Source organism: Panulirus ornatus, chromosome 38 (genome assembly GCF_036320965.1).
Source record: "Panulirus ornatus isolate Po-2019 chromosome 38, ASM3632096v1, whole genome shotgun sequence".
NCBI classification, from domain to species: Eukaryota; Metazoa; Arthropoda; class Malacostraca; order Decapoda; family Palinuridae; genus Panulirus; species Panulirus ornatus.
In genome coordinates, this window is record NC_092261.1 from 5,446,999 (window position 1) to 5,466,786 (window position 19,788).

At 44.5% G+C, this 19,788-nt stretch overlaps 1 protein-coding gene across 1 annotated transcript; it reads left to right on the forward strand.

Annotated features, from left to right (window-relative positions):
- The first annotated feature begins 1,925 nt into the window (after positions 1–1,925).
- Positions 1,926–16,145, forward strand: LOC139760947 (probable glutamate receptor). The gene is given in 14 exon segments (XM_071684733.1): positions 1,926–2,015; positions 2,499–2,618; positions 2,733–2,846; positions 4,124–4,344; positions 4,823–4,942; positions 5,254–5,409; positions 5,781–5,871; positions 8,527–8,736; positions 8,738–8,807; positions 10,327–10,544; positions 14,449–14,629; positions 15,153–15,252; positions 15,703–15,832; positions 15,966–16,145. Coding segments are annotated over 14 exon segments (1,926 nt in total). The 3' UTR covers positions 16,071–16,145.
- The last annotated feature ends 3,643 nt before the right edge of the window (positions 16,146–19,788 follow it).

Below are 19,788 nucleotides of genomic sequence, written 5' to 3' on the forward strand. Positions count from 1 at the left end.
AGAGAGAGAGAGAGAGAGAGTGAGAGAGAGAGAGAGAGAGAGAGAGAGAGAGAGAGAGAGAGAGAGAGAGGAAATCGTTAGACAGCTCAATCCAGTATTAACGAATCGACATGACGAACGGAATCGCGGATACAGGTAACGAGAGAACAAACAGACAGACGCCAGAGTCACACGCGCCAGGGCAGGGCTGAATTATGGACGAGCGATAGCGATAGTCGGGGGAGGGGGGTCAGGCGGCCCTCCCTCCCTCGCATGATACAACAGCTGGAACAACTACAACAAACAAAATCTAATACAAAAAAAAACTAAAAGAGGAATCAAAAATCTAAAAATCAATCTTAAAATCTAAAAAAATCTAAAAATCGACCAGAAAAATGAATATGAATCTATTAAAGAATCCAAAATAGAATAGAAAACGATTATCTTGCCTTATGTAAATCATACCAAGAAAGAGATATTTCCTCGTGCTTGTGTGAGACGTTGGATCACATCCACTGAGAAAGCCTTTCTCGGGCAACACAAATGTAAAGCTCTCTCTCTCCCCGTAATACACAAACAGTAATCATACATGTTAATCAAAATTCCAAATGCCTTTCTTTAATATGTGCTAAGAACTCTCGGACTTTCTACCGGAGGGGGAAGTGAGCAGGCGATGCTACACACATAAAAAAAATCGAGCAGCCCATGACCTCGCGATTTACTGGCGTCCAGCAACCCGGGCACGTAACGCCATGAAATAATGAATGCATAAACGCAGCGTGACACATCGAACACAGTTTCTTTGCCTGAACAATCCTTATGTATACACCGCCCACGAATCACTGGAACGACGAGTCTTTGTGAGCTGACCAATCGCTTTTTTTTTGCAACCTCCCTGCCCGAGTCGACCAATCAGGTGAAGCTTAACTCTTGAAAGGTTATAAAAGGGGAAGAGTCAGGGGGCGCGGGATATACTGAAGTGTAGGTCATACTGGTGTGGCGAGGGTCACTGTTGTGGTGTACGCCATGTAGGTGTGGTGTGGGTCATACTGTAGCGGTGTAGGCCACACTGGTGTGGTGTGGGTCATACTGTAGTGGTGTAGGCCACACTGGTGTGGTGTGGGTCATACTGTAGTGGTGTAGGCCACACTGGTGTGGTGTGGGTCATACTGTAGTGGTGTAGGCCACACTGGTGTGGTGTGGGGTCACAGTGTTGTGGTGCATGCCATATAGGTGTGTGTGGGTCATACTGTAGTGGTGTAGGCCACATTGGTGTGGTGTGGGTCACACTGTAGTGGTGTAGGCCACACTGATGTGGTGTGGGTCATACTGTAGTGGTGTAGGCCACACTGGTGTGGTGTGGGTCACACTGTAGTGGTGTAGGCCACACTGGTGTGGTGTGGGTCATACTGTAGTGGTGTGGATTCACAGTGTTGTGATGTGGGTCGTAGTACTGTGATGTATATATGTATGTGCACCAATCTTATTGTATGGGATCCCACCAGTCCTAAACTCGTATGATATGCGTGTACGTGCATGTATGATATGCGTGTACGTGCATGTATGATATGCGTGTACGTGCATGAATGATATGCGTGTACGTATCTACTGTACGTGTGTAATTCTGAGTTAAGGGTAGAAAGATAATTGACGGTCATGATATCAGCATTCCCCAGCTGCTGCGCCGGTGACTTCCACCCTTGATCATCCAGGCTGTTCACGAAAGGGTTAAGAACCACACAGTGACAAAGACGACGGCAAATTGACCCTCTTTTCCAGTGGGTCATCACAGAGAGAAATAACAGTGAGAATAATACAATTAGTGCCACACTTTATTTACAGGTGATTAACGATATTACCATTATCCGTTTGTAAATGGCTCATATGTTTTAATGATTTTTACAGGTGTGTGTGTCTTGTGTGAGGCCGAGGTGTGTTGGACAGTGATGACGACGACCAACGTGATGGCGCTGCTCTTGGCGCTAACTGTGGTAGTCTTACGGGCTGTCGGGCAGCTTCCCCGGCCAAAGGGTAAAGTCGTCCACACAGCTGTTGTTAATCTATCCTACTTAACCTTGTGTTTACAGTTTTTATAGCTTTCTTTTTTCATTATTCTTGACTTTTCTGCTCAAGCTCTGACGTAATGTGGCAAGTCTACGAAAAGTTTAATCCTAATCACACTCTCAGATAAAACGGGTTGGATTACATTATAAGGGAATTTTGGTCTGTCATGAAAATACGGTCGGTAACTTTGGTTTGAATACAGCATAAAAAAGAATCACAATAAACGTAATTTCCTCCCAAGACGATAATGAAACGTTGAACTAAACCGAATTCAGATACAGAGTTCATTAAACACAATCAGATCCTCAAAAACACCCCAGAGTTACTAACCAAACTCTCTTTATTTCGAATCACAATAAAGGCATGAAAATATAAGTTTCTATCATGACCATTCGTCAAAATGCACACAGGCAACCGTTTGCAATCTGACGAATCTTCCTCTTCTTCGTCAGGAGGGGAAGACGCTTGGGCTGGCTGGAGGGGCTTTGGCGGAGGTGCTGGCCAGAGAGCGGCCGCCCCACTGCTCCGTCATCCTCCTCACAGACGGCACCACCTCGCCTACCACCGTCTTCACGGTACGTCACCACAGACTGACGTCCACCGTCATTCGTGTCACGTAACGTGTGTGTCAACTGTGTCACATGCTGGACAGCGGAAGGAGAGCGTTATTTTCTTTTTATTCATCCTAGGAGCTGAGCAGGCTGAGGGCCCCCTGGGGCGCGGCGGTGTTTGAAGTGGAGGCTGAGGTGGACCTCAGGGTGATGCGGGCAGAGCTGACGAAGGTGACTGTCCAGGCTCGCCAGGTGGGTCATTCTGACATGAGGCAGGTGTGTCCATTAAGGAGGTAATTAAGTCATTACCAATAGTGCATGCAGGAGACTTTCGTCTTGCTTTTAAAGTGAGAATGATCCTCAAAAGTGAGTCATGAAAGTATAAGTTGAGTCTAAAACATCATTTTCTTACTACTAGTAAAACCAGTTGATCACTGACTTCTATAGTTACATATTCATCAAAGTCACTTTCACTTTAATTATAAAAGCAGGCTACAAACTTAAACTATAAGTAGCCTCACAGATCACTTCCACTTTAGAAGTAAACTCAGGCAGATGACTGACAAAATCTTGTGAGGAATCTGGTTTAATCTAATCTCACTTAAGTGTGGATCACATTCACCATAATCACGAAGAAGACGTCATATTCACCTCAGTAACAAGGCAAGAACATCATTTTCACACGAGCAGTATGGCTGGCCAGGTCACTTACACGAAACGTGTGTGTGTGAGTGTGTGTGTGTGTGTGTGTGTGTGTGTGTGTGTGTTGCTTTTCCTTAGAAGGGGGTGAGGTATTCAGATTGCCAAAGAGGTGTCCGCAGGCCGGCAGGCATGAAATTGAAATTTTTCAGATGAACGATATTCAAGCTGGAAGTTCTCGCGTGGGACGTCTTTGGCCAGATGTAAATTTCAAGGAGGACGACCTGCAAGGTCAAAACGACGGCAGTTTTCTCGTCTTATGCTTAAGAGAATAACAATCACACAACCCAGCTACGTCGGAAGGCCTGGCCAAGAGGGTTTCCCTCTGGGGAGCTTAACGTTACTCCAGATCAGTCTTGTTTAAAAATTGGATTGATCTTGAGGAATAACCTAACGCTGCCCAGCTTGAAATGGACATTACGGGGCAGCAGCTTTCTTACCCTCTAAGTAACTCATCTTTACGGCCTTTAAGAACTACACAAGACGAGGGCGATGCTACAATACGGTCCAGAGAGAATACGTGTTCGTATCTCCTGCTACTCCGGAGAAATGAATGTAAAAACTTTCTAGAATCTGCTCCCGAGGAAAACGCCTCCCATTCCAGAACAAGTCATGGACAATCGAAGCGACTTTGGACAATTTTCCTTCAGCTGCCTCCGGCGCAGTGGGGCGTCCCAGTTTTTTTTCCTTCCACTCTCGATTGTAAAATGAAATTCCTATTTCTCCCCAGTAAATAAGTTAGATCTTCCCCTCAGCCATTACTGAAGGCCTCTAAGGAGGGAAGTCTGGTACAGTATTATGTCCCTAAGAGCGCGTGTGTACGTCCACAGCTTCGGCAGGTGTCCTGGTGCGTGTCGCTTGTGGTGGTGAGCGACGATCCGGCCTTCCTCGCCACCTCCGCCGAAGTGTTCTACCGGGAGCGCCTCCTGCTGTGGTCCAACAGACACCTGGCTGTCACCCGGCGTCCCCTCCGAGACCTGGACGACCTCCGCGCTCTCTCCATGATGAACTCTGCGCTGCTTATAGTGAGCGCTGAGGCCAGGTCCACCAGGTACTGAAGGGTAAAGCTTTGGTGCATGCTTGAGTATGCCCTCTGGTCGTTTACAAAGACGACAGCTTGATTGGGGTATTTTTCCTTTTTTCTCTTCTTTTCCTTAACGATTCTTCTGACTAGCGGATAATTCTAGCTCATAATAATGTTAGAAAAAAGAATTAATCGTCTTATAACAATGGAGTGTTTCTATAGTTCGTTGTCTCACAGTTAATCAACACTAGTGTACTCAATAACAGCTTGATCACACAACTTCCTGTGTGGTACGATATTTCTTCTTTTCGTGTCTGGATTAATCTTTACCACATGCATGAAAGCGTCATAATGAATAGTCTTGAAACATAAACTCTGCCTTACGGATTCATGTGCAAGTTAAACCAGCCTAACACATTTTCTAATATTCATTCCATCAAGATGTGATACGATCTTAATATGTGTCAGTATTAGAACCCTTCATACGATGTTTCTCCTCCTGAAGCTGCAGCGTGTTTGTGCACCTGCCTTACACATCGCAAGTAGTACGGGTCGCCTCCTGGACGCCTCGCCAGGGCCTCTCGTTCACCTCTGAAGTCCCACTCTTCCCAGATAAGTTCTACAGGTACGTGGTGTGACAACTCTTCAAGTACTAGGGTGAGGCGAAGCTCATCCATATGCGATATTTCTGTAAGGTACCTCAGGCTAGCACCGCTACCCTATTGCCATTGGAATATTACATGAAAGATCGCAGTTAATTACAGAATGTTTATCGCATTACAATAAAACTGTAGAGTGTTTAGAGAGCAGAATGAGTGTGGTGTAGCATTACGGGGGTCAATTTTCTTTTTGAACACAGTAGCGAGTAATTTGATTATTATGATGAGTTGGTAAACCAGAAGAGCACCTCGTAACGACGAGTGATCACCCTGCCAGGTTCTTGGTGAGTCCCAGGCTGAGGGTGACGGCTGAGGAGTTCCCACCTCACGTGGTCATCACGAAGGAGTGGACTCAGGGACGCCAGTGGAGGTTCAAGTATTCGGGGTCCATGAGGCAGCTCCTGGACGTCCTGGCAGCAAGCCTCAACTTCACGTAAGTTACAACAGCAGGCAGACACGAGTGGCTGACTCTGACAAGTTCTAACTCCCTCAGTTCACCCGAGTTTGTAACAATATTTGCTGCTTGTTGCTGGTCCTTCTTCAGCAAGTCTGTCACCTCAAGTAAGTTACCAAAATGTTGATGAAGCTCGAGAATTTGCCTCTTGCACGTCAATATCTTCTGGACCACCTTTTACATGCAATTTCGACAGTGACCGCTGCTTAGTATATTTCCATTACAGCTATACACGTGTGCTGTTTCAGTGTTATATGGATAACTTTAAGTGTTCGCGAGATTATCGTTTTTAAGAATATCGAGACCTCGACCGACACCAACGAGAACAGTATGAATTTCTTCCTTTCTAGCTACACGCTCCAGCGACCCCCTGATGGTTCCTTCGGCAACCAGCAACCCGACGGCTCGGTGTCTGGCATGCTGGGCATGGTGACCAGAGACGTGAGTGTCGTTAAGAATTCTTGGCAGGGTTACGAGTCCTCGCCGACCTCCCGCAGCAGAGAGGTAAAGTGCTACAAGGATGGCAGGCAAGGCTCCCGGTTTTCGTCGATCTCTTGGGACAGGAAAGTGGGTGTTAGAGGAAGGGTAGACGAGGCTGCAGTCCCTCGTCGCCTCTCCTGGAAAAGGAGTGAGTGTTAAATCTCTCAGAGCGGGGTAACTCATGACCACTTTTTAATATCTAGAGTCATCAGGAGGATGTTTGGTTCACTTCCATACGGTATTCAACGGTAACCTTACAGATCTGTAAACCTCTGGGACACTTAATCGCACCTGTTCGGAGTACTACGTCCCTACACAGGTGGCGTCGTCCGCGCTTTACTAAATGGTAAAGAAGACTTTAGCCAGTAGACGGTTCCATGACAGATGTTTTATTCCTGTTCATGATTCTGGTGTTTCCACAGGGAACATGAAGTACCGAATCCCGTCATACGGAATAATAAATGTCTCGCTACAAGGCGTACGAAGCCGCATTAAGTCTGTACCGTGGTACTACCACCAGCATCGACCTGCTAATGCTTGAAGCCTGGCTCTCTCTCTCTCTCTCTCTCTCTCTCTCTCTCTCTCTCTCTCTCTCTCTCTCTCTCTCTCTCCTTTAACTTCACCCCCCAACTCTCGGAACTACTGATGCGAATGAACTAACTTCATTTACTGATAACCTAACAGCGGCAGCCATCTTCACAACACACGAAGCCAGCCAGCTGTTTGCTCAGAGGGTCTTCTGCAACTAAGTTGCTCACAACACTTGACGTAACAAGCGTCATACTCATTAGTGCCTCACACAACATGATCATTCGTTGTTGTTTTTGAGTGTTTAACAGAGAATGTGGCTGTTTGAGGACCCACGCGCCAGGAAGATCATCAACGAGGAAAATGTCCCTCTAACCCACGCAACCATTTCCAGTTTTCTCTCATCTCTTTCTATCGGTTCACGTTGGTTTTTACCCTTTAAGACAGTGGTTCCCTGTCCAGTGCTACAACACCATCCAGCTGGGTATATGTGTCCCTGACGTCACAGCGCTCCACTCCTGACTGATGACTTCTCCGGCCTTAGAGTGATACCGTGGCACAACTCAGCCGCTTTTAAGATTTAACTGAGATCTGAGCGAAGGCATCAGCAGCGCCAGATGAACCACACCAACAATCTTGCTACTGCTCACTCCTCAAACTATATACATCATCTTAGCACTTACACGATCGATACAGGGTCATCACCGCATTAATCTAAGATCAGGTCGGAGGAGTGTATGACCTGCAGCGAAGGACTTTAAGTTCTCGATGGCTTTGTTATCATGGATGAGGGATCCAGCCAGGTGGTCGTACATACTCACTCTTACGTCTAGGACTGGAATACAGATACGTGAGTAAAAATCCCTTCACTGATACTCAGGTCTAGCAAATCTTATCTTTCTACCTCTTTTGAAAGTTCCTATACAGAGGGAACGACTGACACTTCTACAGCCAGCAAGCCAGTAAGAGAGATAGATAGATAGATAGATAGATAGATAGATAGAGAGAGAGAGAGAGAGAGAGAGAGAGAGAGAGAGAGAGAGAGAGAGAGAGAGAGAGAGAGAGAGAGAGAGAGAGAGAGAGAGAGAGAGAGAGAGAGAAGTCTCCAGACAAACACTGTCACGAGTAGTGGCAGTGATCACCATGAGAGACGCATGAACACAAGTTCTGAGTCAAGCGTCTTTAGTCTGGTTCCTGAGGCCTAGTGGATGAGAGGTGATGAATTCTGCGCGACAGATGAAGCTTAGACAGGCACCTGTGTCCAACCTGCATTACATGAGCCTCGATGGAGGTAAGAGGATTAGACACGGCTACAGCAGCGTTCCAAAAGGTCACTAGTGAATGCTGGGACAGCCTCATCACTTGCTGGTTCTAAAGTTTCCGATGATTTTCACCACTTTCCAGAGGTAACATTTCGGAATGTGTTATCCTGAAGGCCACAGGTTTCGAAGCGACCTTTAAGAGACGTGGTGCTCCGGTGGTTCATGTAGATGTTGTTGGTCCCCCACGTCCACTACACGACGATACACCCCTGAGCCATAACGACATGTGATCGACAACATCACCTCGCCATCATGTATACACTTTACTTCCACGGGGCTTCAGAGGTTCCCATACGGACAGTGAGTCATCGGAATATTAGCAACGTCTCTGAGTCGGTGCAGTTCAGAGATCCGCCCTTCACAAAGGTCAAAAGAGCCGCATTTTTCCAAACAATAGTGTAGTCCATTTAATTTCGAACATGCAAATCTGTATTCCACGTATTCACACGAACGCTCTGGGATACTAACTTAAAAATCTGCCACAGGCAGGCGGGGAGGGAGCGCAACCTTCCTGCAGTGCCCTTCTGCTCAGTAAAGTATTAACAACTTTTTCGGTCTTACTTGAAAGTTATCAAACGGACCAGGATATCATTCATTTGCTTTCTTATTGCAGGTGTATTGTTATATTACTTCCAGGCTTCTCTAATCACAACACTTTTCGCAGTGTGCTCTTCATGCTATTGTCCCTATTGTGTACAATCTTCCTCCACAACGCTGTAAAAAGTGTAATGAGAACCGGCATTCATGACGCTCTATGTGGACGCAGGAGGTGGACCTGGGTCTTGGGCCGTTCAGCATCACTGCGTCACGAGCTGAGGTCGTGGATTACGTGACTCCCATCGTCAGTGATAATCTGAGGATCCTCGGTGGTCGAGGGAAGCCCGAGGTCGACCCGTGGAGTTTCGTGATGCCCCTGGCGCCGCTGGTGTGGGCGGCGGTGCTGGCGGCCCTGGTGGTGATGCTGGCAACAGCCGTGGCTACTGTCTTCGTGGTTCTTCAAGACGCCACCTTCGATCTCAGTGTATCTTCGTGTTTTACTGCAAGAAAGTAAGTCGAGGTCTACATCGGAATGGTCACACAGTCGAATGCAGAGAGGTCATGACTCATCTCCTTCTCACAAAGTTGCTCTCCTTAATGTGTAGGTGGGTAGGATCACTCGAGTTTAAAGAGGTCTAAACTCCCTATCCCGACTGTGACGTTTGCAGGTCATGATACGCAAGAATTATTCAAAATTTTAAGGTTGTTTAACTGATAAACCTTCCCCTCGGTAGCATACCGTCTGTTATACTGGGGTCTTGTACTGGAAATCGTTACAGGCTATACACAAGCGAGCAGACAACACAGCTGGTCTGGAATGATAGATTCATCAATACTTCCTCCTGCTGCAAGATGAGGTAGTTCCTATTGCTTATGAGGCACGTATGGTATTCATAAAGATGGACATAACGCTTAATTAGTATGTCTCAATATCTCCCTCAGGCTTTAGACGGAGGAAAATCCGGAATAAAGTCCCTTGCACATAACCCTTGAGTTCCTGATGATTTTCACCTCGACGGCAAGTTGCAAGATATCATCTTAAAAAATCAACAATGATTCTATCACTTTTCTTAACTGTATTGGATCGTTTTCACACAAACACTTCACAAACCTTTGGTGATGTATATTTTTCTCTCTACGTCGAGAGAGCAATTATCAACCCGTTGCTCCGTCTTCCAAAAACACTGTAAACAACAAACTAACTACAGAGGTCTCCCGGCAAGACGTAGTAGACTCGTTGCGAGTGGTGGGTGAATCCAGAGCGAGTGGCAGGTCTCTGAAAAAGAGTAAATCCCTAAAGATAAACCTCCTGATGACAGAAATCAGAGGCGGGTCGTAATCAGATGTGAGCTAGTGTTTATACCTTGTAATCCGACAAGTCTAGCGTGTCTTACGACATGAATATGAATCAGTATTCACATGAATTTAGACTTTGGAATGTTTCCTCGTTTTATGGATCAAATATACGAAATGGAATCAACCTATACTGGTGACTGCATATTGACTGACCCATCCGTGAAGACTGGCAAAGTCAACGTACATCTGAGTATCTCTCGAGTAATGCCATGGCAAAAGCCATTGTGTTCCTAGTTACATCTGGCTACTATTACACCCTAACCCCTTGAAGGTGTGCGTTGGTAGGACTCTACAGTGTGGCAGCGTGACCTTTACGGTTGGGTCAAAGGTCAGGCCATCATACAGGAGGGTTGCTCAGTCAGCTTCGTGCCGTTGAGCTCAAGCGACGTAACTGTCAGTAAGGACTATGTCACCCTCGGACATGGCGACCCCAGGGTTAACGCGAGCCGAGTCACTGCTGATGGTGTTTTACCCCAGCCGAGGTTGGTGCCCATTTACCTACCATCGAAGAAAGGACGAACAGCTAGGGGAGCTGTGTGTCGTCTGCCCGCGCCGGGGATCGAACCCAGAGCCGATGGAATAGTTGCCAGAAATGCACCATTAAACATATTCTCAGGACAGTGGTGTCACGCGTGCCAGTCACCTCCGCTTCTCTCTTCTCCTCCTCCCACAGACACCCTGGTGGTTGGTGAGCGGTGGTGGGAACGCTTCATGGCCTTATCATGGGTACTGATGATCATGGTACTGACGCAGAGCTACAGCAGTAACCTCATGTCCCTCCTGGCCGTGAGGCACATCCCACAACCATACCAAAGTCTACGCGATGTTATTGACGACTCGTCCGTCACCATGATCTGGGAACTCGGGACGGCCTACGTACAGCATTTCCGAGTGAGTATCTTCATGATGTGAATGTGTGTGTGTGTGTGTGTGTGTGTGTGTGTGTGTGTGTGTGTGTGTGTGTGTGTGTGTGAATCTCTCTGTCCATCTTCTTCGTCATGGATTTTGATTAATGCTTGACATTTTCTTTTGTAAGCCAGCATAGCTGGTGTACAGGGACTTACTAAGCATAAGCATCTACTTTTGACGTCTACCAATACCAATAGGTTATGGGGGAAGTTCTATATATAACTACACTTCGATAAAGTTAGCACGAAAAAGCAGACTTAAAACATCCAAATCCCCCTCCCTCTCTTTCATTTCCTCTCTCGTGAAAAGGAAAACAGGAGCAAAGCTCCTAAGTTCAGCAGGTCAAACAAGCCGCCATGGCCTCTACTTGGCTTTGGAGTCAACTGTGCGTGGTATAAAACACGACTATGACGACAGCTGGCGAATGAGACACCGAACCAGGTCACACAGGAATTCAAATTAGCCTCTCAACGCAACGCGTCTTTCCCTTATCCTTTGTAAGCCCTAATGTGAAAGACATCAGCATTGTTTACCAACATTAACAAACCTCGCGCGGCATCCTGAACGCATATGAAAATCTTGATTGCACAGACATAAGGCTCTTGGTCTTCGTAAGCTGGATATGTTCAAGTTCTAAGCTCACCAGGATGCTGGTTACAGAGAGAATACAGAGTATGCATTAGCAGGGAACTCTGCTAACGAGAGGTGTGGTAAAGTACAGAAGAAGGCAGCACTGTCATTATATTCAGGGGTTTGAATCTTGTAATTACCTATTTGTATTTACCGTGTACGGTACGAAATAAAAGGCAGCTGTGAATTCGTAGGGGGTGCTATCTTTTGAACTTTCTCTCGACGATCATACAGCCTTTATTCTGAATGCTGTCCGGGTTCACAAATTTGACTGGTCAATTTATCCCATTCATTTATCATTCTTATTCTATAAAAGTTGGCCTTTACATCTCTCAGACCGACAGCCTGTGTTCAATGTTTACATCCGCTAAGCAAAAGAGGATTCTAAGTGTTTTGAAAACATGAACTTATTGATCTCTGCTCACTTACGTGTTAACCTCCTGAGGGGTTCGAAATCCTTGCAATGTGTAACGTCAGACAAGTCAACACGACCAAACAGATCTCCAGAACTGAGCATTTTGGTCGAAGTTAAAGAAGCCTTTCACCTCGTCCAGCGTGTCTGGGGGCAAAAACTAGGAACTCTGCAGAAGTTCACGTTATTGGCCATGGTGTTGCCTGCTAATGCCACACAATACTCTGGGGTCAACAGTCGGCCCACTAATGTGCTGGAGGAGGGAGGAGCGCAGAGTTGTGCCTGACCCAGAGGAACAATGGTTTGCGATGCTCTCTGTCGTAACTATGACGTTTCTAAAGAGGGAAGTAAGGTATCCGATCAGCCATCATTCTGGGTTGTGATAACCAACATCTTTGAACGACATGTGATATTCAAGCAAAATAGTAACGTCAGACATACTGATACAGATCCTTAGGTTTGAACCCAAAGTTCAGAGATGCTCCTAATCCTCCTCTGTTTTCCTGATCTTAAAGCGATGGCTACACACTCAGGATCCGTAAGAAAAGTCCTAAATTCTTCAGCTTTCTTGAACACGTTCCCCGAGTCAAGAATCGGGAAAGATAATCGCTAACTTTTTCCTCCAGCCATCTGGACCTGAACATGGTTGGCGTCACTTCGGGACACACCTGCAGCTGCTACTGTCCTGGTTCTTCCCTTCCCAGGAGGCGGTGATTGACTCCCGCTTATCGTCGTACAAAATGGAATTCCTGCAATGAAGACAAAGCAGACCGCAGTGTAAGCCTGCAGATGACTCATTCATCCTCGAAAATAGAGAGATTCGAGTCACTTTCCCCGTCGTGATCAGCGGCAGCCTTCCACAAATGTACGATATTGGAACCCCAAGTCAATGACTGGTGGCTTAACAACCAACGACTGGATGCTGACGGAGAACTGTCGTTAACATGAATGAGATGAATTAACCGGATGACGATAGATCAGCGAGCAATACGCCCATTACTGTCTAACACAAGATGACAGTCCCATCACAGATGGCTGGGTAGAGCCAGCCAGTCGATCGTCGATTTCCAGCAGAAATGATTTAAGCCTGGAAATGCAGGACGATCATTTACGACCAACTGATTTGGTAACTCTGTAGAAATCCTATTCCATGAGGGATGGCGAGCGGAGCGGCAGCTCACTCTTCTTCTACCTGAGTGAATCATGCTCCACTCGGACAAATCTCATCCCTAAAATTGGATTAGATTATCAAGGGAAGATTTTTTCGCTTTGGTTGCCTCTTAGTTTATATTGCCAGAACCTATAATGGTCTGACCAAGAGCAGAGAGTTTGCCTCACTGGCCTTAGACTCGTAATGAGGACCATCCTCATCTTCGACCTACTGAGGATCCAATTGTCGAGTAATAGCCGGATTTCCGAGGTTGATTGGACGTTATGAGTAGCGATGAATCTTGAGATCATGGATCAGGTACTCAAGAAAGACTCGCCAATTATAGATTATCGATTTTCGCCTCCCACTGTGGTGTAATCAGTCTGCTCCGGATACGTTCTACCCACGTATCTATCTATCTATCTATATGTATCTATTTATCTATCTGTCTAATTATGTATCTATCTATCTCTCAGTCATAATTTTTCCTCTATGATGAGAACTTACACCAGAAAACAGGTTCGTCTTATATTCCAACAGCGCCATGAAAAACATTTTCTTAAAAGCTAATTCAAATATAGAGAATTAAAGAAAAAATGTTTATCATACGACTCGTAACTCTAATTCACCATTCGTATTTTTTCCTTCCTCAAGAACGAACGTATTTGTTCAAAAAATTGTACAAAGTCACGTTCTTTCTGTTTCAAAATGTTCAACTTTCTGAAATAACTTGTGTCTAGTCTTCCTGCGAGGTAAGAAATCTTTGAATCTAATACTTGGAAACTTAGAATTCAGGACTATTTATAACAGGCAGACCACCAAGACTTTCACCATTACCCATCTTTAAATACCTTTTTACCAACATTGGGAAGAAAAGGAAAGTCCTTTCTTAGTGTTTCAGAAGTTCGAGACTGTAGAACTGTCTCGTTTCCTTCTCGTCGAGTAATTTCCCGCTGGAAGTTAAAAGGGAAAGTTTATTCACGTAAAAGTTCGTGTGAGGTATATTTATACACGAGAACCGTACATAAGCTAACTTTATAAGTCAGAGTTTACCTAAACTAAGTTAACCGCTTCTAAACTTTAGGAGAATTCTCAGAGGAAAAAATATATTTCATCATATCATACGGAATACAAAATAAAACGATTTCCAAGAACTGTTTCTTCTTTGTCGGCAAAATGATCTTTCACCATATTTTTTTCCCCATTTCCATCGTAGTGTGATGTCTCATATTTCCTTATCTACTTTTATTCATTAGAAAAAAAACACACACACACACACAGGTAATGTCATGGGACAAATATCTTACGTTCTGTATATTCGGATGAACCCGTTTTTTATTTCTAGTGAAGAACGCCTTCCCTGGAAGTTGTTAGCTCGGAAGATGAGGGAGCGCATGCGTGCGTAGTGAGAGGTGTTTCTGGTCTTAAGAACTATCCTCAACACCTCCCTCCCCGCCCCTGTTAGTCGCCCTCTACAACACGCAGTAGATACGTGGGCAGTACTCTTTCATCCCATATCACTAGGAATATTACTTAAAACAAACGTGTAGCTCATTTACATACAATACAAGGTACTTCTTTATGGTATTCGAACGTACTTAATGATAGGAGAACCTCCTTATATTAACTCATACTACGAGTACGTGTGTGATGTTAATATTAACATTCGTTCTCTCCCTCTTCCTCTTCTTCAGAATTCCAAGTCCGGCATCTTCAGCGAGGTGCACGTCGCCGAGCAGGAGGGCCGCGTGATGTACGTGTTGGCGTCCGACTACGTGCGTGTACAAGACGAGCTGGTGAGGGAGGGTGAACACGTCTTCATAGGAGAAGACCTCACGAGCAGAGTCCTGATGGCTCATGACTTCTCCAACACAGGTGTGTGAACCCGCGCTCCATCCTCCGGTGTGGGAAGGATCGCTTACGTGAAACACACACACACACACACACACACACACACACACACACACACACACACATCATACAGAAGTATCAAATATACAAAAAAAAAAATTGTTACGATCTTAAACTTGCCTGGCTAAACGTTTCGGTTCAGTGTTAAGCCTACGTGCGTGTTGTTAGGGGAGGTGAAAAGTCATTAGTTCAAATTTCATTTGTATAATCTTGTTGGCTATAGCACAAGTACACCAGTGGGAGGTAGGAGGAAAAAGCCATTTGCGTTCATTGTCGTGTACCAGTGATTATACTCTCCCTTCGTGTACCAGTCTCTCTCTATGTATCACGGTAGGAAAATCTAATGGCGAAGGCGGCTTTAATTTCTGTATTTCTTTGTAGGTTTTAATTACTTCCTTACACTCCTAACCTAACCATATAACCTGGTCGAGCCTGATCTCTGATCTCGTCACGTATAACAACGACCACATTCCTGGGGGGTCAACAGGTCAGTGCGATTTCTACACCTCCCGCGAGGCGTTCCTGCCCTTCATGTACGGCATGACCGGCCAGAAGAACAGCCCCCTCATCCCCGCCATTAGTAAAAGGTATGGACATCATCTCCACACTGATGCTTGATCTTGGCGATCAATTTCTCCAGCACACGCAACACTGTTCCTACCGCACAGACACACTCTCAAGCATTCATAAACGCGCATGTATATGCACACGCACGCACAAGAGATGAGGCCCCTCCAGTGTATAAAACTCCCACCCCGTACAGTACAAATAGATAAATACACACACACATGCACACAAATTTTATATATATATATATATATATATATATATATATATATATATATATATATATATATATATATATACGTGATCTAGTGTACTTATATAATCTTTAGTTACACAACTGGGTTAATGGTATATCTCAAACGCTTTTATCTCCTTTGTATAGACACGCTTATCTAATTGACAATTAGTGACTCGTGCGTCTGCCGCTCGTTGACGAAAGAGAAGTGTTCTAACTAGCTATTGTCCCTCAGGGTTACATCACTGAAGGAGGGCGGGCTGTATGATCACTGGATGAAGAACCTCAACGTGAACTCAACCGTGTGCATACGTCCTGCAACGAAGATCACCGTCAAGACCTCGCTCTCTGTCACCAACCTCTGGGTAAACGAAGCCTCTGAGGCTCCTATCATTATGCAGGATATATGACGAGGAGGGAGTTATATATACTGTGGTCTCTGGTGTCGCAGACCGAGATAACATATCGCTAATGGAGGCCACATTTTGCTGTTTTCAGGGAATGTTTGTGGCGCTTGTCACCGGCAACGCTGCTGGGCTCCTGGTCTTCGGCTTCGAACTCCTCTCCGACTGCTTCTCGAAGACCCGCATCACACACCTCTAGGATCGTCATTCATCTGGAAACAAAACGTCTCCAAAAGATCGTCTTTGAATATGAATTCCGCATCACCTCCCTTCAACACGGACACCCTCAGCCTGATTGACCGGACGATAAGATGCATTTTGAAGGCTGAATTATCGCGGCAGCAACTGCTTGTATCACAAGATCCAGCCAGCGCAAAACTACCTCCATAACACAAGCGAGTTCGAGCGTACAGCAGCTCCCTTGTCAGTGAATGAATCACTTGAACACAACGATGCAACCCTCGAGCATGGTGGTAAGATCCATTCGTACAACGGAACGATCCTTCGGTATGATGGCATGAGGTTACACATGACTCTCGCGGTTCAGGTCAAAGGTTAACCATCGTGTCGTCATGCTGCTCAAGGCTCGAATCATCGTCCTCAAGTGTAACATCGTGCTTGAGGTTTGTGCTCAGGGTGTTGAATACACAGGTTACGTAATGCCTGAGTTATGATGACCCAAGAATCTAGAGAAATCGTCAACTTGCCTAAGATCTTCTCAAAATACTTGACAATTTAAATCCAACTTGACACACTTTTACTGTAGCGAACATAACTATTTCTAATTTTGTTGCCTTGACCACCTGCTACATAATGCAAACGTTGGGGCAATCCAAAGAGTAATTTCTGCTCATAAGAATGTCCTTTTTTACGATCATGATCCACTGTATATGCTTGGATGCTAAATGAAAGTTCTGATACATATGGATGCATTTAAATGCTCAGAGTGTTAAAAGATGAATCTTAATGCCCATGATGTTTGCAGCAGCTGATTGACCAGACTGTTACATCAGTGAAAACCTGTGTTCTTTGAACAATGGACGTTGAATGTAACACGGCATCATAGAAAAAAAAAGACACAATCCACAACACAAATTGACAATCGCTTATTTATTATCAAAGTTTTTTTTTTATATTGAGTGACAGACCCACACGATGACGGAATAGTTTCACTGGAAGTAAGTCAAGCCGACGTAAAATTCATTTCACACACTAACCGAGATTACAAGATAACGAAATTGAGAGTTACTGTGGCGGCTGTTGTAAAGCTATAGAGCCCAGGGCTGGTCCCATGTATACGTACGAGTGATACAAAGTGTTGCAATCCTGACATGTTATATGCCGGGGATACAATGTTGCTCCATTCAGCAAAACAGATTGTAAAACACACCACAACACGAGAAGACCTACCCTCAGAAACTGCCTCTGGAAACCTGATTCAAATGATGGACTCTACCAGAGGTCTTGAACTAATAATACAATTCTCGTATGAAATCCTGTCATCTGGTATTAGCCAAACTAAGTAACGCATAATGTATTCAGTCACTCATGTAGTACCAGCAACATGTGACATGAACTGCACGTCAGAGGAGCCAGTCTTCTGTCCCGCTTATATCACCAGTTTACCGCGCGTCGACCCACATACCACACCCAGTACTGGTGAGGCAGCCTCAGAGAGAAGCCTCCTCCGGCACACATGATAAGCATAGGGACCACGTCTTCACTCAGCGATTACACCACGAATACATATATATATATATATATATATATATATATATATATATATATATATATATATATATATATATATGCCAGGGAAGGAAACTGGGTAAACCTGTTGAACATTCACGTTATGCCATGTGCAGTAGAGCCTGTTGAATATTCATACACATGCTCTGTTTCCAGACAGGCAAAACCACTGTCAACATGCATACCAGCTGTGTATGTATTCTGATTCTACTCTTATGACAAATATGTATTCCACGAGGCTTTGTGCACAAACAACTCCTGCCTGGTCACTGCAGATTTTTTTTCGTCAGTTTTTTCCTGCTGTCGCAATGAAATGGTCATACTTCAATGTATATGAATTAATTTACTAAGATTCATTTGTTTTTCCGTACTCCTTATTCACTTTCGCGCTGGGATGTCTTCGTTGACTCTTGATTTCGAAGTCTTTCAATCTTTTATACATCATGTCTTGTCATTTCCTGAAAAATCCTTGGGTTGGTCTTCGTCTGTCGTTAACTATTCATATGTTTAACCAACTTTTAAATCTTATTTGAAGCCTTGGCTTCAATGAGAACGTTCCTCTGTGACTGGAGTGTTCGACCTTGAAGACAAAGGCTGGTACTTTGTCCATACCAGGATTTTGACACCTTTTCTCTCTTCTGATTTGCTGAGAAGCGTTTTCTTGAATCACCCATATATAGTCCTCCTCCTCAGTGAGTAAGAGCAGTGCAAAACGTTCCTCCGGTTCTCTCTGGCTATGACTGCCTCCTTTCGGAAGGTACTGCTCTACTGGAATCTCCAGATGTCTCCAGCCTATTAACCTAAGTGCACAACACTCCCTCAACACCGTTCCTCTTCTGCTCCAAGGCATATCATAAGATCTTCTTTCCTACTCTTCCCTCGGTAGATGTTACCCATGCTATCAGCTTCCTTACACATCTCTCGTGTTACCTTACCACCTGACACACCGCACCCACCGTATCTGTTAAAAGTCTCCACAGCTGCACTCTCTTGTCCTCCTCCCCCTCACTGACGTAACTGCTTCCCATTCTCATGCAGTCAGTGTTGGGGCGATAAGGTCTCGTTAAGGAAAATGCCAAGTACACGGAATACAGATTTGTGGGACGAAAAATAGGTAGAGTTCAGACATACATATAAATGGAATATGCTTTCTTGTAGCCTTCCATGAATAACCTATATCTATCTATCTATCTATATATATAAATATATATAATGTGTGCACAGAAAAATTTCAGAACCAATTAACGTTGTACAATTTTGCAAATAATTATTCACAGGATTATGCAATAGCCAGTATTATATTCAATAGTATTCAATGAGGGCAAAGGCTGTTTACATATTACAGTCATTATAATATAAAAATAATATGCAGTAATTGTTATTGCATGTTATGAAATAAATAATGTGCGAGTTGGGTAAATCTATAATTACTGGGTTTAGAGGAAGCATAACTTTTTTTCTACACATATTTTAGTGTGATTGTCATAGACAAGCATTGGAAATGTTCATATATATATATATATATATATATATATATATATATATATATATATATATATATACATATAGTACGTCATCGACTAGCACGTAGCACTAGATGTATAGATATGTCTCAATTGTGTTATACATATATATATATATAGAGAGAGATAGATTATAGCACCTTATTTACAGAATGTAATTCACAGCAGCCCAGTGAATGTAACGGTACAATCCTTGGGTATAACGGCCAGGCCTCTGACCTGACCTTTAAGAGTTAAGGGTGAAAGGTCAGGTTCTCATACCCTAAAGGTCGTACCACACTGTGTACAAGACGACGAAGAAGACGACACGACGACCAAATGGAAACCCTCAGTGTCTGTCACACGACGCAAATGACACACGAAAAATAATATATATATATAGATATATGACCCAAGCCAATGACCGCAGTGCTAATCATGCATTCATGGAATTTCATAAATCTGTTTTTCAGGGATGGAATGTTTATTCATTGAGTATCATAATTAGGTAATTTATGCAAGAACACACGCAGGTGTTGCTAGCACCAGCTGCGTCGAGATTAATGTTAATGTTCTCACACGTGGGCCTTATTACCTCTAACTCTAGGGTGCAATTACAAGGGGTGAAGTGCTTGTCATTTCCCTAAGAGCTGCACCTGCATGTGG